General features: G+C 35.4%; 1 protein-coding gene across 4 annotated transcripts in view; it reads right to left on the bottom strand.

The window, feature by feature from the left end:
* ATRX (alpha thalassemia/mental retardation syndrome X-linked) overlaps positions 1 to 25632 on the bottom strand; it is a 280335-nt gene that overhangs the window by 75736 nt on the left and 178967 nt on the right. For all 4 annotated transcript variants that reach the window (XM_011968463.1, XM_011968465.1, XM_011968464.1 and 1 more), the window contains 5 exons: positions 19201 to 19331; positions 18501 to 18589; positions 18177 to 18346; positions 12466 to 12619; positions 8683 to 8789 (listed from right to left, as the gene is read on the bottom strand). In XM_011968463.1, the coding sequence (XP_011823853.1) occupies positions 8683 to 8789; positions 12466 to 12619; positions 18177 to 18346; positions 18501 to 18589; positions 19201 to 19331 (651 nt within the window). The remainder of the gene's footprint in view (positions 1 to 8682; positions 8790 to 12465; positions 12620 to 18176; positions 18347 to 18500; positions 18590 to 19200; positions 19332 to 25632) is intronic.

The following is a 25632-nucleotide window of genomic DNA, read 5'->3' as shown; positions in this document are numbered from 1 at the left end:
CAACCAGAAAACAAATAACAAAACGGCAGGAGTAGGTCCCTACTAATCAATAATAACATTTAGTGTAAATGGACTAAACTCTCCAATCAAAAGACAAAGTGGCTCAATGGATTTTAAAAAATACCCAATGATCTGATGCCTACAAGAATACACTTCACCTATAAAGATACACATAGACTGAAAATTAAGGGGTAAGAAAAGATATTCCATGCCAATGTAAACCAAAAAAGAGCAGTAACAGCTATACTTATATAGGACAAAATAGATTTCAAGACAAAAACTGTAAGAAGAGACAAAGAAGGATACTACATAATGATACAGTTCAATTCCACAAGAGGATATAACAATTTAAAATATATATGCACTCAACACTGGAGCACCCACATATATAAAGCAAATATTGTTAGAGCCAAAGAGAGAGATAGACGTCAATACAATACTAGCTGAAGACTTCAACACTACACATAGAAAATCAACTAAGAAACATCGCACTTCATCTACACTATAGACCAAATGGACCTGATACATATTTACAGAACATTTCATCCAACAGCTACAGAATACACATTCTTTCTCCTCAGCATGTGGATCATCCATATGTTAGGTCACAAAACAAGTCTTAAAACATCAAAAACAACTTGAAATAATATCAAGTATCTTCTCTTACCACAGTGGAATAGAAGGAGAAATTAATAACGAGGTATTTCAGAAACTATAGAAATACATAGAATTTAAACAACACATTCCTAAATGACCAGTAGGCCAATGAAGGAATTAAGAAGGAAATTGAAATTTTTCTTTAAAAAATGATAAAGGAAACAGAACATACCAAAAGATATAAGACACAGGGAAAGCAGTGCTAAGAGGAAAGCTTATAGCTATAAATGCCTGTATCAAAAAAGTAGAAAAACTGAAAATAAACAGTATTAACAAGGCATCTTAAAGAATTAGAGGCCGGTCACAGTGACTCACGCCTGTAATGACAGCACTTTGGGAGGCCGAGGCGGGTGGATCACCTGAGGTCAGGAGTTTGAGACCAACCTGGCCAATATAGTGAAACCCTGTCTCTACTAAAAATACAAAAAGTAGTCGGGTGTGGCGGCAGGCGCCTGTAATCCCAGCTACTCAGGAAGCTGAGGCAGAAGAATCGTTTGAACCTGAGAGGCGGAGGTTGCAGTGAGCCAAGATTGTGCCACTATATTCCAGCCTGGGCGACAAAGCAAGACCTTGTCTCAAAAAAAAAAAAAAAAAAAAAAAAAAAAGAGAGAAGAGAAGAATTAGAAAAGCAAGAACAAACCAAGCCCAGAATTAGTAGAAGGAAAATAAAGATCAGAGCAGGAATAAATAAACCTGAAATAAAGAAAACAATACAAAAGATCAATGAAACAAAACACTGGCTTTTTGAAAAAAACAAACGAAATTGACAAACTTTTAGACAGACTAAGCAAAAAAGACAGAAGACCCAAATAAGTAAAATCAGAGATGAAAATAAAGACATTACAACTGTTACCGCAGAAATTCAAAGAATCATTAGTTACTATTATCAGCAACTATATTGCCAATAAATTGGAAAACCTAGAAGAAATGGATAAATTTCTAGACACATACAACCTACCAAGTTTGAACCGTGAAGAAATCCAAAACTTGAACAGACCAATAAAAAGTAATGAGATTGAAGCCATAATAAAAAGTTACCCAGCAAAGAAAATCCCAGGACCCGACAGCTTCACTGCTGAATTCTATCAAACATTTAAATAAGAAATAAGACCAATCCTACTCAAAATATTCTGAAAAGTAGAGAATACTTCCAAACTCATTTTACAAGGCCAGTATTACCCTGATAACAAAACCAGATAAACACACATAAAAAAAAATTTAAACTATAAGCCAATATCACTGGTGAATACTGATGTAAAAATCCTGAACAAAACAGTAGCAAACCGAATTCAATAATGAAATGATCATCCATCATGACCAACTGGGGCTTATCCCAGGGATGCAAGAATGGTTCAACATATACAAATTGATGTGATACATCATATCAACAGAATGAAAGACAAAAACCATATGATCGGCTGGGCGTAGTAGCTCACGTCTATAATCCCAGCACTCTGGGAGGCTGAGGCAGGTGGATCACTCAAGGTCAGGAGTTCAAGACCAGTCTGGCCAACATGGTGAAACCTTGTCTCTACTAAAAATGCAAAAATTAGCTGGGTACGGTGGCACACACCGATAATCCCAGCTACTCGGAAGGCTGAGGCAGGAGAATCACTTGAACCTGGAAGGCAGAGATTGCAGTGAGCCAAGATCACACCATTGCACTCCAGCCTGGGCAACAGAGCGAGACTCTGTCTCAAAAAACAAACAAACAAAAAACAACAAAAAACAAAACCATATGATCATTTCAATTCATGCTAAAAAAGTGTTTGACAAAATTCAACATCCCTTTATGAAAAAACACTAAAAACACTAAGTACATAAGGAACATACCTCAAAATAATAAAAACCATCTATGACAGACCCATAGCTAGTATCATACTAAAGAAAGAAAAATTAAAAGGCTTTCCTCTAAGTTCAAGAACATGACAAGGATGCCCCACTTCCATCACTGTTATTAAACACAGTAGTGGAAGTCCTAGGTAGAGTAATTAGACAAGAACAAGAAATAAGGGGTATCAAAATTGGAAAGAAAAAAATCAAATTATCCTTGTTTGCAGATGATCTGATCTTAACTTGGAAAAATCTGAAAACTCTGCCAGAAAACTATTAGAAATGATAAAGAGATTCTGTGAAGTGGCAGGATATAAACCCAATATATACAAATCAATAGCATTTCTATATACCAACAGCAAACAACCTGAAAGAGAAATAGAGAAACTTACAAATTTAAAAAAAAAAATTTTAAGACATCAAGAAAGTAATCCCATGTACAATAGCTATAAATTAAATACTTAGGCATTAACAAAAGAAGTGAAAGATCTCTACAGTGAAAACAATAAAACAATGCTGAAAGAAACTGAAGACACAAAATCATAAGAGATATTCCAGGTTCAGGGATTGGAAGAATCAATATTATTAAAATGTCCATACTACCCAAAGCAATCTACAGATTCAATACAATCCGTATAGAATACCAGTGACATTCTTCACAGAAATACAAAAACCAATCGTAAAATTTATATGGAAGCATAAAAGACCCAAAATAGCCAAAGCTATACTAGGCTAAAAGAACAAAACTGGAAGAATCACATTACCTGACTTTATACTACAGAACTGTAGTAACCAAAACACTATGGTACTGGCATAAAAACACATACATCAACACAATAGAGAACGCTGAGACAAATGCATATATCTGCAGTGAACTCATTTTTGACAAAGTTGCCATAAGTATACCCTGAGGAAAAGACAGTCTCTTCAGCAAATGGTGCTGGGAAAAATTGGATATCCATACACAGGAGAACAAAACTAGACTCCTATCTCTCATCATATATAAAACTCAAGTCTAAATGGATTAAAGACCTAAATGGATTCAAGACCTTAGACCTCAAACTGTAAATCTACTACAAGAAAACATTGGGGAAACTCTCCAGGACATCGGACTAGGCAAAGATTTTTTGAGTAATATCCGACAAGCAGAGGCAACAAAAGCAAAAACGGACAAATGTGATTTCATCAAGTTAAAAGGCTTCTGCACAACAAAGGATACAGTCAACAAAGTGAAGAGACAACCCACAGGATGGGAGAAAATATATGCAAACTACCCATCTGACAAGCGATTAATAACCGGTATAAAGAACTCAAATAACTCTACAGGAAAAAAAATCTAATAATCTGGTTTTAAAATCGACAAAATAATAGTCATTTCTCAAAAGAAGACATACCAATGGCAAACAGGTACAGGAAAAGGTGCTCAACATCATTTATCACCAGAAAAATGCAAATCAAACTATGAGATATCTTCCCACCCCAGTTAACTTGGCTTTTATCCAAAAGTCAGGGAGTAACAAATACTAGAGAGGACTTGGAGAAAAGGTAACTCTTGTACACTGTTGGTGGGAATATAAATTAGTAAAACCACTATGGAGAACAGTTCAGAGGTTCCTCAAAAAATTAAAAACAGAGCTACCATAGAATCTACCAATCCCGGTCAGACGCAGTGGCTCATGCCTGTAATCCCAGCACTTTGGGAGGCCAAGGCAGGCCGATAACCTGAGGTCAGGAGTTTGAGACCAGCCTGGCCAACATGGTGAAACCCTGTCTCTACCAAAAAATACAAAAATTAGCTGGGCGTGGTAGTGCACGCCTGTAGTCCCAGCTACTGGGGAGGCTGAGGTGGGAGAATCCCTTGAACTCAGGAGGTGGAGGTTGCAGTGAGCCAAGATCACACCACTGTACTCCAGCCTAGGTGACAGAGCAAGGCCTTGTCTCCCCCAACCAAAAAAAAAAAAAGAATCCAGCAATCCCACTCCTAGGTATATACCCAAAATAATGGAAATCGGTATATCGAAGACATATCTGCACTTTCATGTTTATTGTAGCACTATTCACAACAGCCAAGACTTGGAGACAACCTAAGTGTCCATCAACAGATGAATGGATAAGGAAAATGTGATACATACAATGGAGTAGTATACAGCCATAAAAGAGAAAGATCCTGTCATTTACAACATGGATGAACTGGAGGTCATTAAGTGAAATAAGCCAGGCAGAGAAAGACAAACTTTGCATGTTGTCATTTATTTGTGGGATCTAAAAATAAAAATAATTGAACTCATGGAGATATAGAGTAGAAGGATGGTTACCACAGGCTGGGAAGGGTAGTGGGTGGTTGGGGTGGAAGTACGGATGGTTAATAGGTACAAATATATAGTTGGAATGAATAAGAATTAGTATTTGTTAGCATAACAGGGTGACTACTGTCAAAAATAATTTAATTGTATATTTTTAAATAACTAAAAGAGTATAATTGGATTTTCTGTATCACAAAGGATAAATGTTTGAAATGACAGATATCCCATTTACCCTGATGTAATTATTATCCATTGCATGCATATATCAAAATATCTCATGTAACCCATGAATACGTAACACCTACCATGTACCCACAAAAATTACAAGGAAAAAATCAGACATATTATTGGAGTCAGGAGGAGGAAAGTCAGTACTGAGGAGTGTCACTGGACATAAAAGATGAAGAATGGATAGGAATTAATCAGGTGAAGAAGATAGTGTGGGTGGAGAGAGCATTGCAGGCAGACAGAAACATAGTCATCAGTCAGCAGTAAAAGCAAGAAGAGATTAGCAGAGACAATCTATGTTACTGGTTATAAAATAAATGCAAATTAAAACAAATACAAGATATCATTATTCACCTATTAAGAAAGGTTTTAGTTATTATGGCAATGGTGTAGTGATCATTCAAGGATTGCTACTAGGAGTACTAATCCAACTGTTCTGGAAAGTAAGTTGACAATGTTTCAAAAGGCCTAAAAAAGATCATACCTGTTGGTAAATGATTTCTCCTCTTAGGAATCCATCTTAAGCAAAAAAGCTTAAAACGCAGATATAAATTTATGTACAAAAATTTAAAATGTTAAAAAATTAGGCCAGATATGGTAGCTCACGCCTGTAATTCCAGTGCTTTAAGAGGCCAAGGTGGGCGGATCACTTGAGGCCAGGAGTTCAAGACCTGGTCAACACGGCAAAAATCCCATCTCTACAAAAAATACAAAAATTAGCCAGGCGTGGTGGCACACACCTGTAATCCCAGCTACTCAGGAGGCTGAGGCACAAGAAAATCACTTGAACCCAGGAGGCAGAGGCTGCAGTGAGCCAAGACTGCTTGACTGCACTTCAGCTTGGGTGACAGAATGAGACCCTGTCTCTTAAAAAAAAAAAAAAAAAAGTTGAAAAATTAGAAAAAGCAATCAAATGATTAAGCAAGTTATGTACAGCCATATGATGGAATATTATACAGCCAATATTATATATGCAAGATATAATAATACTTTCATAATCAGTACAAAAAAAAAAAGCCAATTAAAACATTCCATTGCCAACAACAAAAAACAATAGCAAACTGAATCCAGGACCATATAAAAAGAATTATACACCATGACAAGTGGGATTTATCCCAGGTATGCAAGGTTGGTTTAACATCTGAAAATCAAAGTAATACAGTATGTTAATAGAATGGGGGGAAAAAAACCATGACATGATCATCTCAATAGCTGCAGAGAAATCAAGATAGTATGTCACACTCTTTCATGATAAACACATTCAACAAACTAGAAAGAGAAGACTATTTCCTCAACTTAATAAACAGTATCTATGAAACTAACATCATACAAAATATTGAAAAACTGGATTCCTTCACACTATGATTAGAGACAAGACAAGGATGTCAGCTCTTGCCACTTTAACTCAACATTGTACTTGAGGTTTTAACCAGGGCAACTGGATAAGCGAACAAATAAAAGGCATTCAGATTAGAAAGGAAATTATCTGTAATTACAGATGACATGATCTTGTATACAAAAATCCTAAAGAATTCACTAAGAACAAATTTCACTCAGCCTCAGAAATAAAATATGTACAAATACATTTAACAAAAGTGTAAAATGTATACTCTGCAAAATATAAAATATTGGTGAAATAAATAAAAGACCTAAATAAATGGCAAAACACCCCATGTTCATGGATAAGACATAATATTATTAAGATGGCAGTACTTCCTAAAATTATCATACATTCAACACAATCCCTATTAGCATCTAAGCTGACTTCCTTGTAGAAATTTAGAGGGGATTCTAAGGTTGATGTGGAATTCCAAGAGATCTGGAATAGCCACATTTTCCAATTTCAACATTACTTTCAAAGCGATGGTAATGAAATAGTGCAGTATTAGCACAGGGACTGACATATAGATCAATGGAATAGAATTGAGGGTTAGGAAACAAATACGTATCTCCATCATCAATTCCTTTTTAATGAGAGTGACAAAAGCCATTCAATAAAGAAATAATTTTTTTTTCAACAAACAGTCCTGGGACAAATGGATAACCACAGCAAAAGATTGAAGTTGAGCCTTTACCTCATATCATGCATAAAAATTAACTCAAAAATGGATCAAAGACCTAAGTGCAAGGACTAAAACTATAAAACTCTTTTAAGCAAACACAGGGGTTAAATCTTCACAACTTTTTATTTCGAAATGGTTTCTTAGATATGACACTAAAAGCACAAGCAACAAGAGAAAAAATAAATTGGAGGTCAACAAAACAAAATATTTTTGTGCATCAGAGGACATACTCAAGAAATCAACAGATGGCCAGGTATGGTGGCTCACACCTGTAATCCTAGCACTGTGGGAGGCCAACGAGGGAGGACTGCTTGAGCCCAGGAGTTTAAGACCAGTCTGGGCAAATAGAGGGAGACCTCATCTCTACAAAAAATCAAAAATAAATAAATAAAAGAAAGTGATACAGATCACAGGAACTTTTTTAATGAAAGCAAAAGACAACCCATAGAATGAGAGAAAATATTTGCAAATCATATATATAAGGGCCTAGTATGTAGAATATACGTTTTAAAACACTTACATTTCAACAACAAAAAGATAAGCAATCCAATTCAAAAATGGGCAAAGGACCTGTATATCTATTTTTTCCAAAGAAGATAAAGAAATAGCCAACAAGTACATTAAAAGATGTTTAACATTATTAGTCATTAGAGAAATGAAAATTAAAATCATAAGATATCACTTCACAATCATTAGGATGGTTATAATAAAAACAAAAATGAAAAATAACAAGTGTTGATAAGAATGTGGAGAAACTGAAAGGCTTGTACATTGCTGGTAGGACTGAAATAGTACAGGCAGTGTAGAAAAGTTTGGTATCACCATTTGTTTAAATAAATGAAAACTTGTTTAACAAATGTACACAACAGTACTATTCACAACAGCTGAAAGGTGAGAACCACCCTAATATCTATCAAGACCACATATTACATGTTTCCATTTATACGACTGGTCCAGAATATATCAATCTATTAGAAACATAAAGGAGATTAGTGGTTGCTTATGTGAGGCAGTTTTGGGCTAGGTAGGGGAGTACTAGTTAAAGGGTACAGAGTTTTATTTGGTAGTGATTAAAATGTTCAAAAACTGACTCTAGTGATGTTTGAACATCTCTGTGAATAAATATATTAAAACCATTGAGTTCCACACTTTAAATGGGTGAATTGTACAGGATGTGAATTATCTCTCAAAAAAACTGCTTTAGAAACCAAAAAATTTTAATTTATCCTACAATTTCAATATCAAAGACTACTGTATTAGGAATTTTTCTTAAGTAAGTTGATATTAGCTGCTCTTGTCATCAAAAAAACTATGAGAGATGATAGATATGTTCATATGCTTCACTACAGTAACCATTATACTATCTATATGTATCCTATAACACCATGTTGTAAACCTCAAATATAAACAATACAATTTTATTTTGAAAAACACTACACATATATATGGATAAGGACAAAGAGACATTGCAAAAAAATGTTGATATGTTAGTGTTGTGAGACTCTGGGTAGTTTTGTTTCTTTTGTTGTTAAAATGTTTGTATAGTATGTTTAAATCAGTATTTTAAAAATTACGATACAGAAATATTTGTAGCTCACCTTTATAAATAAGGGGTTTATCTTTATCTTCTGTCTTCTCCCTACTAGCTAATTCAAGAAAATCTTCAATCAAGTCCAGAGATATGAGGGACTGGCTGAAAACAAGGCTAAAAAAACAGATTAGTGTTTATGGATTAGAAGATTCCTAGTAAAGATATCACTTCTTCCTAAATCGATCTACAAATTTAACACAATTGTAACAAAAATCCCAGCAGGATTTTTTTGTAGACATTACATGGTGATTGTAAAATGTATATGAGAATGCCACATCAGAGGAGAGAAGACAATTCTGAAAAAGAAAAACAAAGTTGGAGGGCTGACTCTTCATGATTTCAATACTTACAAAGTTACAGTAACCAAGACAGTGTAGTACCGGTAAAGGGACAGGCACAGATCAATAGAACGGAATAGAATCCAGATAGAGAGCCACATAGTATAATTAATTGTAGGGCCCAGGCATTTCAATGGTAAAACGATAATGTTTTAAACAATGGTCTTGGTAGCCGGGCGCGGCGGCTCACGCTTTTACAATCCCAGCACTTCGGGAGGCTGAGACGGGTGGATCACAAGGTCAGGACATCAAGACCATCCTGGCTAATGAGGTGAAACCCCGTCTCTACTAAAAATACAAAAAATTAGCTGGGCGTGGTGGTGGGCACCTGTAGTCCCAGCTACTCGGGAGGCTGAGGCAGAAGAATGGCGTGAACCCAGGAGGCAGACCTTGCAGTGAGCCAAGATTGCGCCACTGCACTCCAGCCTGGGCGACAAAGCGAGACTCTGTCTCAAAGGAAAAAAAAAAAAGGTCTTGGTAAAACTGAACATCCACATGAAAAAAAGCGAACTTCAACCTAAACTGCATACTTTTTGCAAAAAATAACTTAAAATGGAGCATAAATCTAACTGTAAAAACAAAGTTTAGAAGAACACAGAAGAAAATCTTCATAACGTGGGTTAGGCAAAAAATTATTTACACATGACACAAAGTATGATTGCTTTAAAAGTTGATAAATTAGACTTCATCAAAATTTAAAACTTCTGCTCTACAAAAGACACTGTTTAGAGAATGTAAAAAGTTTTCCTATTACAAGTATTTTAGTAATTTAAAATTACATGCATTCTATAACACTTTGTCATCACATTTCAAATATGTCTGCAAATTCCTGATTCTCTGCCCTAGTAATTTTCTAACTCCTTTTTAGCCATGAAAACTATTTGTTCACATCAAGTTTTGTGTAGAGTTCAAATAAAATAAATTATAAAAGCAAGCTGTTTTAGGCATTGTGGGAGGAGGAGGAAAAATGTTACTGTGCCCTTACCCTCTCCTCTTGGTCATCAATTTGCAGGGGCTCTGAGAAATAGTTTTAAAATTATTATTCTAGTCTAACCCACTGGTGAGAATTTATAACATACTTATATACTAGAAAAGAAAAAAATCTCGAAAAAGAATATAAGAGGTCTTCTATTGTCCTTTATATATGCAAAGAAAGTAGATCAGTATACAAGAAACAATATACCTGTGGCAAGTATGCTTTAAGTTTTATTTTTATTCTAAAAGCTATACTATAGGAGATGAAGGTGCTTATGACTCCTGAAGATCCTTCAACATTCCCTGCTACATATCTTCAGAATTAGTAGAACAGAAAATTGAACCTATGAAATGGCTGTTGGAGTTAACCACATAAGTGTTTTTTATTGTATGACTTCCTGAGCTCCACACTGTCGGAGTCTAGTATCTCCCAGTTAACTACGTCTAGAATGCTGGTAAGAAAATGAATTGATTCCTAGTGCTCAGCTCAAATGACCAAGGCCTATGCTTTGACCCCTCAGTAGTTTATCTTTCCCAAAATCAAAAACATAATTGAATCAATTCTTTCTAAGCTACAAATTAAGTTCTTGAAAGTTCCTGTAAGTGAGAAACTTAAAGTCTTAGAAATACTAATTATTAAATTGGAATTAATCTGTAATCTGGGTTTCTATACTGGAAACAGGTTGATTTTAGTCAGTTAGTAATTAAGGCTGGTTCTGGGAACCACTGAACTCAGAGAAGTCTTACGGTGAAAAAGGAAAAAAGTTGTTAGGATTAAATGTCTATACGAATGGTTCTCTCTATTAACCTTTTCCAGTTGCAGACAACATGAAGAACTCTTTTGTTTCTGAGATCATATTTTGAGATTTTTTTTAAACATAAAAGATTATTTTAGCCTTATTTAAAAATTTTATTAAAAGCATCTCAAGCTGAGCGCGGTGGCTCATACCTGTAATCCCAGCATTTTGGGAGGCTGAGACAGGTGGATCACCTGAGGTCAGGAGTTCAAGACCAGCCGGGCCAACATGGTGAAACCATGTCTCTATTAAAAATACAAAATTAGCTGGGCATGATGGTGTGTGCTTGTAATCCCAGCTACTCAGGAGGCAAGGCTGGAGAATCACTTGAACCCAGGAAACGGAGGTGATTTCAGTGAGCTGAGATTGCACTGCTGCACTCCAGCCTGGATAACAAGAGCAAAACTTTGTCTCAAAAAAAAAAAAAAAAAAAACCAAAAAAACAAAAAGCATCTCAGATACCTTCTAAAAATCGTTTATAATCAGATGTTGGGACCTAGCAGCCTAGACAATAAGTCTGGTTCAAAACTTTAAAAATATGTTTTTGGAGGCCAGGCGTGGTGGCTCATGCCTGTAATCCCAGCACTTTGGGAGGCTGAGGCAGGCGGATCACCTGAGGTCAGGAGTTCGAGACCAGCCTGACCAACAAGAAGGAACCCTGTCTCTACTAAAAATAAAATTATCTGGGCATGGTGGTGCGTGCGTGTAATCCCAGCTACTCAGGAGGCTGAGGCAGGAGAATCACTTGAACCTGGGAGGTGGAGGTTGCGGTGAGCCGAGATCGCACCATTGCACTCCAGCCTGGGCAACAACAGCAAAACTCCGTCTCAAAGAGGGGTGAAGATACAAAGAAGAGAATGGGCAAAAATGTTAGAAGTGGAACAAAAAACTAAGAATAAATGATAAAGAAAGAATAATTGGGCTGGGTGTGGTGGCTCACACGTGTAATCCCAGCACTTTGGGAGGCTGAGGCACGCAGATTACTTGAGCTCAAGAGGTCAAGACCAGCCTGGGCAACACAGTGAAACCCTGTCCCTGCTACAAATAAAAAAACTAGCTGGGTATGGTGGCATGTGCCTGTGGTCCCAGCTACTGGAGAGGCTGAGGTGGAAGGATCACCTGAGCCTGCGAGGTCAAGACTGCAGTAAGCCATGATTGTGCCGCTGTACTCCAGCCTGGGCAACAGAGCAAGACTCTGTCTCATGATGAAGAGAAAAAAAAAAAAAAAAAGAAGAAGAAGAATAAAGAATAATCAAGCAGGTGAAATAAAATACAGCCTGAGAGATGTCCACTGGATTTGAGGATTAGAAGGTCACTAGTGACTTTACAGGGGGAAATCTCAGTACAGCAACAGGGTAGAAGCCACACTACATAAACCGAAAAATGATTTTGAAGATGGAGAAACACAAATTTCAACTAAGAGCTCTACCCAAGGAAATAAGTTCAAGTTGAAATAGCTAGAAGCAAAAATTTACACTGAAGAAATAACCTGAATATGCAATCAAAACTAGTGGCTTACAAAAAAGATAGTTGCTTGTATTGGCCTAGCACTACAATGATCAAATAAATCACATCTTTAGGAAGGAAGGAAAAGCAACAGATTTGTTCAAATACATTGTTTAAGCAATAAAAACATTATCAAAAGATTCATTTATATAATAAATATGGTAAAGCACTTACACTTTATCCCCAATTTCCTCTGCCATTCGAAGAATTTCAAAGAGAAGTACCATTTTTCCAGAATGCTCTAAAACCTCAGCATCAGCATCTGTAACAAAATCTTTGTACCAGTCTGGAGCTGGGCTGCTTGGATTAGAAGAGGAAGTAGCTTTACCTAAATAAGACAAATGGAACATAAGTAGGTAAATTAGAAAAGAAATGGAAAGAGAGCAAGAGAGACAGAAAAAGACCTACCCATGGGGAGAGTAAGAAACTGATGGGGACTTGGGAGAGGGGAGGGAAAAAAGACACAGGCAGGCACACACACACATACAGCACAGAAAGACAGAGACTATTCCCAGAAGAGTGAGCTCTAGATAGAAAAAGGGAAAGGAAGGAGATGCCAAACAAGAGAACAACCAAGAGATTGACTCTGAGAGAGTGCAAGTGTAAGAGACAAACCCTCGTGGTAGGAGTAGAGTTCAGAAAGACAGAAACCCAAAGAGATGAGAAACCACCCCCTCCCACCAGGCCCTAAGAGAGTAAAACGCCCCCAAACATACTCCATGAGACAGCAACCAACAGAGATGGAAAGGCTCAGTCATCACGACAGAAAAGACCTCGGGAGTAGAAAACATTTCACTGTGCTACTAGGATCTGGAAACCGCCAACAAGAATTGACCCCAGAATCGGCATATCATAGTAAATGATTTTGTTCTTATATATTTTCCCCACAAACTTTGACTATGAAAGGTGGAAGGAGAAAGTAGCATAAAATAATGTATTAAAAGATTTCAACATAGTTTGATTCAAAATAAGAAATATGCAGGTTTAGCATGTTTATACACTTTCCCAATTGCTTTTTAATACAAAGTATTTTAAAATATATTTTTGTTACAAAAATTTAAATACTCAGAAAAGTATTTAAGAGATAAGAAACAAATGTGCTTCCACATTCCATCTTCATCAAATTTTAACACTGTTAAAACTTCGGATGAAGCTGAAGCCTAATAATCCGAAGCCTAATATAAGATCCTACATGATCCCATTCTCTTTCCTTCCTTCTTTTCCAATAGGTAACTAAACCCCTAAATTATATATTTACCCTTTTTTGCATGTGTTTTATGTTTTTTACTGCATGTGTATCACTAAACTATACAAATGGCTATACTGTTTGTAAAATCCTACAAATTACTTTTTCACTCAAAGCAAGACTTACTCATGCTTGTCATGGAGTTCCCGTTCAATCATTCTAACTACCATGCAGTATTCCACTGCATGAATACACTATCATTTATTAGTTCTCCTCATAGACATCTAGATTGTTTCTTGTTTTTGGCTGATATGAAATGACTGCAATGAATGCTAATTGCTGAGTATATTTTTCTTAAATACTGTGTATTTTAAGTTTTAAATTTTCTGGCATAAAGTTATGATTGGAATTTTAAAAATACTATTTTAGACATATGTATAGTCTTTATCAAATACTTCTATCATCAGAAGTTCTTGAGAATCTAATCATGCCATTTATTTTGTATGCTAACTTTCCTCAGGTTGACTACTAATACTTTCTGTTCCTAGCTTTTCCTAAGGTTATTTTCTCAGGTGTAGCTACAATTTGTGAAATTTCTGGGTAGCCCTAGTTAATGTCATATTATTCCAGAGTGATTCTACATTTGCTTCTACCAGGTCTCTAGGGAATCACCAACTCAGAATTACTTGTGAGGTTAATATTTCAGCTTAGGATTTTTTTAGAATATATGAGTAACATAAATTCAAACCATAAAGTATGTGAGGTGAAGGTCATGACCGTAAATTCAATGAAACTATTTTTCCCAACCAAGAGCCCTGGCTGAATAGATAAACTTCCGTGTCAACTCCCTGGATTGTCCATGGGATTGTAAACTTTAAAGGGATTTGGCTTTGAGAAGGGGTCACAGAACTCTCCAACTTATAGAGGGCTCGAAGCCTCAAATTCTGTCCCTGGATAAATGAAAATCAAAGCTGCTAGTCTCAAGACTAGCATCTCCCTAGGATTTCCATAGCATACCTTCTTCAATTTACCATTTAGGCTTATCAGTTCCCTCCTTATGTCTGGGCATATAGTAAGCACTTTATAAATATCTGTTGAGTGAATAAATATGGTATATTAGTACTAATATTATGGCTCTACATCATATACAAGGATTCTGTCACAAAAGTTTATATCTATGCAATTAATTACATATGTTTTAAAATGCAAATGCTTACCAATGAAGCTTACTCTAAAAATACTTAATAATAAATCTACACTTTGAAGTAATTTACATAGTCATTTTGTGATCACAAACTCTCCTTCTAATAAAATATTTAAAACACAGAAATGGGGATGATGTAAGCTAAACTTAAATGACTCATTCAAGATGCTGCTTCTCAGAAAAATGAGAAAGCTACTACAAAAGGATTAAAGCAAACAGTAACTCTTTGACGTGAAAATAAAATATGTGGCAAAAATCATATTGTAGCACAATTATAGCTAGTTAATTATTTAATATCCATTTCAAATTCCAGGTACAACATTGTCAGCCCCTTAATACTTCCCTCAGATTATGAGACCGACGTGCTGTCTACTGCGCTAAGGAGGCAGACTAGCCCCTTAATACTTCTTATTCAGGTTTTCTTATATTTACTGTAAGAAAGTAATTTTTTAAAAGTTATACAGTACCAGCTATGTATGTCCATACATTATGATACACTCCGTTTTATATGGAGTTAACTCAGATGCAAAGAAAAAAATAAATTCTTATTATCTATTAGTTCTGGAGAATGCTTCTAATATACTATACAGGTACATAAGCTACAAAAATATATAAAATATATCCATATACAAATGACTTATATTTGATTGCACACAACTAAAATGAAACAAAAATCCTAGACAAGTGGTCAAAATTTGTCTTTTGGAACTGATGGCCTTCCCTGCATGTTTTCGGGCTCATGACATGTAGCCTCCTACATTCTGCCCTCAGTGCTTTCCAACCCATTCACATTATGGCATATGTAAAAACTGTTAATGCTTATATAGTAGACCAGGAAAAATAGAAGAGACTACTCATTTATGGAGGCAAACCAGCTGCCTCAGATTCCAATTGTACTCCCAAGTGATGAAGGATCAACATCTCAGTACACTTAAAAAAAAAAAAAATCTCAGTATACTCTTACGTAACCCATTTATAGCACAGGACAATGCACACTGACTGGTCTACTCTTCTGCTCCTCCTAGCCATAAGTTATGAGAAAAAAATTCAACAAGAGTATTTTAAGAAAATAATTTCCAGGAATATGTAAACTTTATATATTTTTAACTATGATATGAGAGACTGAGGAATTTATGTGGAAAAGGCAGATTGGGGCAGCAGTGAAGGAGATACAAGAACCTCTCACTGCCTTAAATTACACTATAATAATGTATTATTCTGATAAAAATATTCTTTATATCTATCCAGAAGATGAACACTGATAGTAAACTGCTTTTATGGGGTAACAGAAGAGAAGAATGAGAAGAGAAATTTTGTAGTTTAATTTTCACTATTCCCCTGATTTCTTAAGAGAAGTCAGAGTCTACTGTTAGACTGCCATCTGTCTATTACATGGAGGTACTGAAGAGAGAAATGTTTATAAAGAAATCACCAAATTATAAAGAATTTATGACTAATTCCTCAAAAACAATTGCAATAGAAACAAAAATTGACAACTAGGACCTAATTAAACTAAAGAGCTTCTGCACAGCAAAAACAAAAAACAAACAAAAAAACACAAAATAACAAAAAAAACTATCAACAGAGTAAACAGACAACCTACAGAATGAGAGAAAATACTCATAAACTATGTATCCAACAATGGTCTAATATCCAGAATCTATAAGGAATTTAATTCAACAGCAAAAAAACAAATAACTCCATTAAAAAGTGGGCAAAAGACAAGAACAGATACTTCTCAAAAGAGAACACACAAGCAGCCAACAAACATGAAAAAATGCTCATCATCATTAATCACAGGAGAAATGCAAATCCAAACCACAATGAGATACGATCTCACACCAGTCAGAATAGCTATTATTAAAAAGTCAAAAAACAGCAGATGCTGGAGAAGGGGCAAAGAAAAGGGAACATTTATGTTGTTGGGAATGTAAATTAGTTAATCACCTATGGAAGGCAGTTTAGAGATTTCTCAAAGAACTTAAAGCAGAACTGCAATTTGACCCAGCAATCTCATTACAAGTATAAAACAAAAGGAAAATAAATCTACCAAAAAGACACATGCACTCATATACAGCACTATTCACAACAGCAAAAACATGGAATCAACCTAGGTGCCCATCAATAGTGGATTGGATAAAGAAAATGTGGTACATATAAACCATGGAATATACACAGCCACAAAAAAGAACAAAATCATATCCTTTGCAGCAACAAGGATGCAGCTGGAGGCCATTATATACTAAGTGCATTAACACAGAAACAGAAAGCCAAATACTGCATGTTCTTACATATAAGTAAGAGCTAAACACTGGGTACACATGGATATAAAGAGGAGAGCGACAGACATGGAGGACTACTAGAGTGGGGAGAGAGAAAGGGGGCAAAGACTGAAAAACTAACTACTGAGTACTATGTTCAGTACCTGGGGATGGAATCAATCACACCCCAAAGCTAAGCATCATGCAATATACCCATGTTAACCAACTAGCATATGTACCCCTGAAAATAAAAGTTGAAATTATAAAAAATAAAATTAAAATAATTAATCACCAAGTTATTTCAGCTGTAGGCCTGAGACCAGCCAAGTTTATTTGATCACAGGATCACTAACCTAGTTAGCCCCCACAACTCTCTTCTCCTTACAGACAGTTAACTACTTTGCTCCACAACTCCCAAATGCCAAATATTTAAAGCCACTACCTTGTTCTCTCTTCACAGTATCTGCTATTTCAAATAGGCAGATATTTGGTCCCAGTTTTTAAGCTCCTAGACATACAGGCTGCACTAGTAGGATACAGTGTCTCAACACTAATCCTTCAACTCATATATAGGTAAAGACAACTTAAACTACTGCAGAGTTCAGTCTAAGACTTCACTTTCATGCACAAGAGAGACAGAAAGAAAACAAAGGAGGTGATACAAACTGTACATAATATACAGGAAACCTAAAGTAGATAATTGCAGATTATGAAGAATCACAAAGGAAAAAGACTAAATGCTTAAAATAGTTTTACTGTATAATACTGACTAAAACTTAACTACAATCACAATTGATCATCTGAAATGTTTCCATTTATTCCCATACAGTTAAGTGAAAATATTATGGTGACTTTGAGATTAGACATATCTAGGTCTGAATTCCAGTTCTCCTACTCATTTTTAAAACTATCAACTATACTGCAAGCCTGCTCAAGAATTCAGTTAGCTAACACATGTAGTTAAAATAATAGAGTTTAGGTATATACAAGTAAATAAACATTAGTTTTTCTTTTTACCTTTCCTCCCAAATACCAGAGAGCGCAGAGTAGCTTGCTTATAAATTAAAGATTCATCAGATATTTACTGTAATTATGAGTACTCGATTAGACTCATCAATTGAGGAAAGAAATTCCGTTGAGTCAATTAGTCAGGTAAGTGACTGAAAGAAGGACTAACGACATGACATTTTCCAAATCACTGTTCCATGATAAAGACAACATTCATTAGACTCACTTTCTTCCAGCTTTAAAGAAACAGAAGGATTGTTTCCTGTTTCATCCACATTTCCTTCACCACCTCCCCGAGATCTTGAATTCCACACCTTAATCACTTCAACATCATTGTCACTGCCACTTCCACTTGAGCTACTATCTTTTTTTCCCTTTTTCCCTTTTTTCTTCTTTCTAAAAAAAAAAAAAAAAAAAAAAAAAAAAAAAAACCATTCAGATTGTTAGAAAAGCATAGGAAAGATATAAATGCCAATTATAAGAGGTCAATCAGCAAGTAGGGGTTTTAACTTTGCCAATACAGGAGAGCACGAAAAAGTATTCAATTTACTTTGTATAATCATCGGAGCTTAAACTCATGGAGGTTTCATCAGAATCTGAGGCTATAAATTCATCCATACTGTCTTCGTCAAAATAACCCTAGAGAAAAAAAAAATGACCACTATTTTAATAGAATATCTCAACTTACATTGGAAGTTATAATGATGTTCATTTAAGAATAAGTTAATTGGCATGAGCTAAGGAAGGACTGAGGAACTATTATAGATTTTAGTAGACAAAGAAGACAGGACAGATACGCTTACTAAATGCAATAGGAGGTCCTAGATTGGATCATGGAAAACAAAAAAAGACATAAGTAAAAACATTGAAGAAATCCAAATAAAGTCTGCCATTTAGTTAATAGTATTGTACCAAAGTTAATTTCTTAGTTTTGATAACTTTACTAATGCAACATGCTGATATTAGAGGAAACCAGGTCAAAGGTATAGGGGAATTCTCACAACTATTTTTGCAACTTTTCTATAAGTATAAAATTATTTCAAAATAAAGTTTTTAAAAATGGGCTCAACAAAATAACATTTAACACTCCTTCTATAATCATAATACATGCAAGACATATAGAAGTTAGAAATAAGACATAGAATAGAACAAAGCAATAGAAAATTTGAATATATAGTCTGTAGGTCAATTATTCTTCTAAGTTTATTCTGCTTTCAATAGACGCCTTTAAACTAAGTTACCTGACTTACCTTATTTTCTTTGCTAATGTAGTCTAGCTGCAAACACCAAGGATGAGTCCATATTCTACTTAACATCTGAAAATCTTGGAAAAGCTTTGCACCTGCCTTTCCTCTTCCACCTTCACTATTATTGCCCACACCTGATCAAAAGAAATATGGTTAAAGACACAAAAATTGTCTATATCAACCAAGTTTCTAGATTAGGAGTTTTAATCTTGTGACATAAACCCTTTTGGCAGTGTAGAGAAGCTTATAAACTCTCTTTCTTAGAATATCGTTTTGAAACACGTAAAATAAATAGGATTACAAAAGAAACCCATCATATAGAAATTATCAAAACATTAAAGAACAAATTTGTACTACAGAAATACGTGCTTTGTAAAATTAATGCATTAAGTAACAAAATATGCACAGGTTTAATAAATACCTAAAATTCTGAAGTAAACATAAATGATTTTGAGGTATCAGGAACAACATGTAAAAATAGTTCTGATTTCTATTGGTAACAAAGTCATGGTTATCACTAACACTACTATAGATTGCTGCCTCTATTCATCACTGGAAAAAATGCTGCTGCTTTAGCTAGAGGTTAAGGGAAATTAATACATAACTTTTTTCTTATCCAGGTACATACAATCACCTAAATTCTATCCATGGATCCTAGATTACAAACGCCTGTTATAAATAAACTTCGCTCCATGCAGATCATCCTTTACTGACTCTCGCCAACCATGCTCACTCAAAAAAATTACTTCTAGGGCAGTGACAGTAGCTCACACCTGTGATCACAGCACTTTGGGAGGCCGAGGCAGGAGGACCGCTTGAGGCCAGGAGTTCAAGACAGGCCTGGACAACACAGCGAGACTCCGTCTCTACCAAGAAAAAAAAAACCCAAAAACATTAGCCAGGTATGATGGCACACAACTATAGCCCTAGATACCCTATATATTTGGGAGGCTGAAGTGGGATAATCACTTGAGCCCAGGAGTTTGAGGTTACAATGAGCTATGATTGCACCACTGCACTCCAGCCTGGGTGACAGAGCAAACCTTGTCTCCTTTAAAAAAAAACAAAAAAAAAAACAAAAAAACAAACCCAAAAAAAAAAAAAAAAAAAAAAGACCTTCCAAAAATTATGCTTTTGATATACATAAAATGTAAATATTAGCTTTGCTCTATCCAGAATAATTTCAACAGAATTATCATTTTCCTACAAAACATAAAGAAAATGAATGCACATTTCATTAATATAATAATATTATCAAGAAGGTAACATGCAAAAGAACAAAACCGATCAAAAGGAAAAAACAGGATTTAAGCAATAACATATTTTCCTATTCACGGTTTTAATCAATGTAAGTTGTTTAAATAAATAGCAAATTTTGCCTCCATGAGTGAATGATAGAAAATTTAGTAGTGATATGAAACACTAATAATGCATAAAAACCTGCCGATTATTATTTTGCCTGATAGAGGTATTTCTATTGTGTAACAGAAATCACTGCTATGAAAATGAGGTATATAATTTCTTGGCATACAGCTGTTGACAATATTCACTTATAATTCTTTTTATTTCTGTCAGGTCGGTAGTGATACTCTTTTATTCCTTACTTTAGGTCATTTTTCTTTCTGTTTTTTTTTTTTTTTCTTTTTTGATACAGGGTCTTACACTGTCACCCAGGCTAGAGTGAAGCGGTGCAATCACAGCTTACTGCAACCTCGAACTCCTGCAGGCTCAAGCCATCTGCCTGCCTTAGCCTCCCAAAAGCTGGTACTACAGGTGCATGCCACTAGGTTTGGCTAATTTTTTATTTTATTTTATTTTTTGTAGAGACAGGGTCTCGCTTTGTTGACCAGGCTGTTCTTAAACTCCTAGCTTTAAAGGATTGTTCTACCTTGGCCTCCCAAAAGGCTGGGGTTAACAGGCATGATTCACTGTAGCCAGCCCTTATTTTAGCTGTGCCTTTTTTTTTTTTTCCATTACTTTGTAAGTGAAGGAAGGTTTGTCCATTATGTTAATCTTTTCAAAGAACCTACTTTTGGTTTCAATGATTTTCCCTACTGTTTTTCTGTTACCATATTTCTTTATTATTTCCTCCCTCCTGCTTGTTTTCGGTTTAATTTGCTCTTATTTTACTTTCTCAAAGTAGAAGGTTGGATTATAAATTTGAGATCCTCCTTCTTTTTTAATACAGGTATTTACCACCATACATTTCTCTCTAAGTATTACTTAAGTTATATCCCATATTCTAGAACCCTGTGTTTTTGTTTTCATTAACCTCTAAGCATTTTTCAATTTCCCTTGTGATTTCTTCTTTGGTCCATTGGTTACTTAGGTATATGTTGTTTAATTTACATGTATTTGTAAATTTTTAAACTTTCCTTCAGTTATTGGTTTCTAATTTCATTTGAATGTGGTTAAAGAAAATACTTTAGTAATAAAAGGAAAATTTTAATGATAAATGCCGACATTAAAAAAAAAATCTCAAATAAGGAATCTATCTTTACACCTCTAGAAGCTAGAAAAAGAATAAGCTAAACCCAAAGCTTGCAGAAGGAAGGAAATAATTATCAAAGCATTAGTAAATCAAATAATAGATGATATAGAGAAAAAATCCGGTTTTTTGAAAAAAAAAAAAATAAGGCAAGCCAACAAACCCTTAGCCTATTAAGAAAAAAGTGAGAGGACTCAAATAAATAAAATAGACATGAACACATTACAATCCAATGCCTCAGAAATAAGGAAGGATCATAAAGAATTAGTATGAAAAATTATATACCAAGAAGTTGAATAATCTACAGGAAATAAATTCCTACAAACATACAATATATCAACACTGAATAAGAAAGAAACAGCCTCAACAGACCAATTACAAATAAAGAGACTGAGGCTACTGGGGCTCTTATTTGGTTCCATAAGACTTTTAGGATTTTTTTTTCTAATTATATAAAAAATGACATTGGTATTTTGATAGAAATAGGTTTGAATCTGTAGAATGCTTTGGGTAGTATGGTCATTTTAATAATATTAATTCTCTTTTTTTTTTTCCCTAGACGGAGTTTCGCTCTTGTTGCCCAGGATGGAGTACAGGGGCACGATCTCGGTTCACTGCAACCTCAGCCTCACGGCTTCAAGCCATTCTCCTGCCTCAGGCTACCGATGGGACTACAGGTGCCTGCCACCATGCTCGGCTTATTATTTTTGTGTGTGTGTATTTTTAGTAGAGACGGGGTTTTGCCACGTTGGCCAGGCTGATCTCGAACTCCTGGCCTCAAGTGATCTGCCTGCCTCAGCCTCCCAAAGTGCTGGGATTACAGGCGTGAGCCACCATGCCTGGCCAATAATATTAATTCTTGAACAAAGCCGAAGGTATCACATTACTTGACTTCAAATTACCCTACAAGGCTACAGTAAACAAACCAGCATGGTACTGGTACAAAAACAGACACAAAGATCAATGGAACAGAGTACAGAACACAGAAATAGAGACACATACTGACAGTCAACTGACCTTTGACAAAGTCAACGAAAACATATACTCAGGAAAGGACACTCTTTTCAATAAATGGTTCTAAGAAAATTGGATTCCCACATGCAGAAGAATGAAACTGCACCATTATCTCTAACCACATGCAAAAATCAACACAAGATAGATTAAAGACTTAAATGTAAGAGCTGAAACAATAAAAATATTAGAAGTAAACCTAGAGAAATTCATTCTGGACACTGCTCTAGGCAAATAATTCATCACTAAGACCTCAAAAGCAAAGCCACAAAAACAAAAATACACAAATGGGACTTAAATAAAAAGCTTCCGTACAGCAAAACAAATAACTAACAGAGTGAACAGACAATCTGCAGAATGGGAGGAAATATTTCCAAACTATACACCCAACAGGGGACTGATATCTAGAATTTACAAGGAACTCAAACAACAACAAAAAACAAAACAAATAATTCCATTAAAAAGTGGGCAAAAGTCATAAATAGACATTTTTCAAAAGAAGATATAACAAATGGCCAACAAGCATATGAAAAAATTCTCAACATCACTAAACGTCGGAAAAATGCAAATCAAAACCACAATGACATATCTTCCCCAGTTAGAATGGCTATTATTTAAAAGTCAAAAAATAAATGCTGGCAAAGATGGGGAGGAAAGAGAATATGTTTACACTATTGGTGGGAATGTAAATTAGCACAAACTCCATGAAAAACAGTATGGAGATTACTCAAAGAACTAAAAATAGAACTAACATTTGATCCAGCAATCCCACTACTAGGTATCTACCAAGAGAAAAAGAGATCATTATATCAAAAAGATTTAAAAAAAAGATACCTGCATTTATATGTTTATTGTAGCACTATTCACAATAGCAAAGCTATGGAATCAACCTAAGTGTCTATCAAAAGATCAATAAAGAACATGTAGTATATATACACAGTGGAATACTATTTGGCCATAAAAAAGAACAAAAGCATGTCTTCTGCAGTAACAAGGATGGAACCGGAGGTCATTATCTTAAGTGAAACAACTGAGACACAGAAAGATAAGTAGTGTCATCTTCTCCCTTATAAATGGGGCTAAATAATCTGAACACGTGGATGTAGAGTGTGTAACGATACACAATGGAGACTTGGAAGGGTGGGGGAAAAGGAGAAGAGTGAATGAGAAACTACTTAATGGGTAGAATGTACATTATTCTGTGGGTACACTAAAAGCCCTGACTTCACCACTACATAATATATCCATGTAACAAAATTACACATGTACCCCATAAATTTATCCAACAAAATTAAGATGGCTCACGCCTGTAATCCCAACACTTTGGGAGGCCCAGGCAGGTGGATCACACGGTGTCAGGAGTTCGAGAACAGCCTGGCCAACATGGCAAAACCCCGTCTCTACTAAAAATACAAAAAATTAGCCAAGCATGGTGGTGGGCACCTGTAATCCCAGCTACTTGGGAGGCTGAGACAGGAGAACTGCTTGAACCTGGGAGGCGGAGGCTGCAGCAAGCTGAGATCACGCCACTGCACTCCAGCCTGGGAGACAGAGCAATACTCTGTCTCAAATAAAATAGAATAAAATAATTAAATTAAAAATAAAATTAAGAAAAAAGAAATAAGTAGTAATAAAAAAAACCTGCCAACAAAAAAGAGCCCAGAACCAGATAGCTTCAAAACTGAATTCTACCAAACATTCAAAAAACAATGAATACCAATTCTTAAACTCTTCCAGAAAACAGAATTACAGGAAATACTTCCAAACTCTTTTTGCGAGGTAAGCATCACCCTGATACCAAAGGCAGACAAAGACACCGAAAGAAAAGAAAACTATAGGCCAATATCACTGATGAACATAGATATTAAAACCCTCAATAAAATACTAACTAACCCAATTCAACAACACATCAAAAAGTTTATACGCCAGGCCCAAGTGGGATTTATTCCTGGGATGTAAGGTTGTTTTAACACATGTAAAGTAGCCAATGTGATACATCACGTTAACAAAATAAAAGATGAAAACGACATAATCATCTCAATAGATGCAGAAAAAGCATTTGGCAAAGTTCAAAATCCTTTCATGATAAAACCTCTCGAAAAATAGTTACACAAGGCCGGGCACAGTGGCTCATGTCTGTAATATCAGCATTTTGGGAGGTCGAGGTGGGTGGATCACGAGGTCAGGAGTTCAAGACCAGCCTGGCCAAGACGGTGAAACTCTATCTCTACTAAAAAAACAAAAAATTTAGCCAGGCATGGTGGCAGGTGTCTGTAATCCCAGCCACTCGGGAGGCTGAGGCAGAAAACTGCTTGAACTCCAGAGGTGGAGGTTGCAGTGAGCCGAGATCACACCACTGCACTCCAGCCTGGGCAACAGAGCGAGACTCGTCTCAAAAAAAAAAAAAGAAAAAGAAAAAGAAAAAGAAAAAAGAAAAAAATAGTTACAGAAGGAAATTTCCTCGACATAATAAAGGCCATTTATGAAACCCCACAGGTCATATCACACTCCATGGGGAAAAATTAAAAGCTTTACCTCTAAGATCAGGAACAAGATAAGGATGCCCACCTCTCATCATTTCTCTTTAACACAGTACTGGAAGTACTACCAAAAGCAATTAGACAAGAAAAACAAATAAAAGGTATCCAAATCAGAAATAAAGAATTAAAATCATCCTAGTTTGCAGAGGACATGATCCTATATATAGAAATCCCTAAGGACTCCACTAAAAAACTGTTAGAACTAATAAGTTCAGTAACATTGGAGGCTACGAAATCAACATACAAAACTCAGTTTCATTTCTTTACATGAAAATAATCAGAAAAAGAAATCAAGAAAACAATGCCATTTATAGTAGTATAAAAACAAACAAAATGCTTAGGAATAAATTTAACCAATGAAGTGAAAGATCTGTACACTGAAAACTGAAAAACACT

Source organism: Mandrillus leucophaeus, unplaced genomic scaffold (genome assembly GCF_000951045.1).
Source record: "Mandrillus leucophaeus isolate KB7577 unplaced genomic scaffold, Mleu.le_1.0 Scaffold844, whole genome shotgun sequence".
Lineage (NCBI taxonomy): Eukaryota > Metazoa > Chordata > Mammalia > Primates > Cercopithecidae > Mandrillus > Mandrillus leucophaeus.
This window is presented reverse-complemented; position numbering and strand designations above follow the sequence as displayed.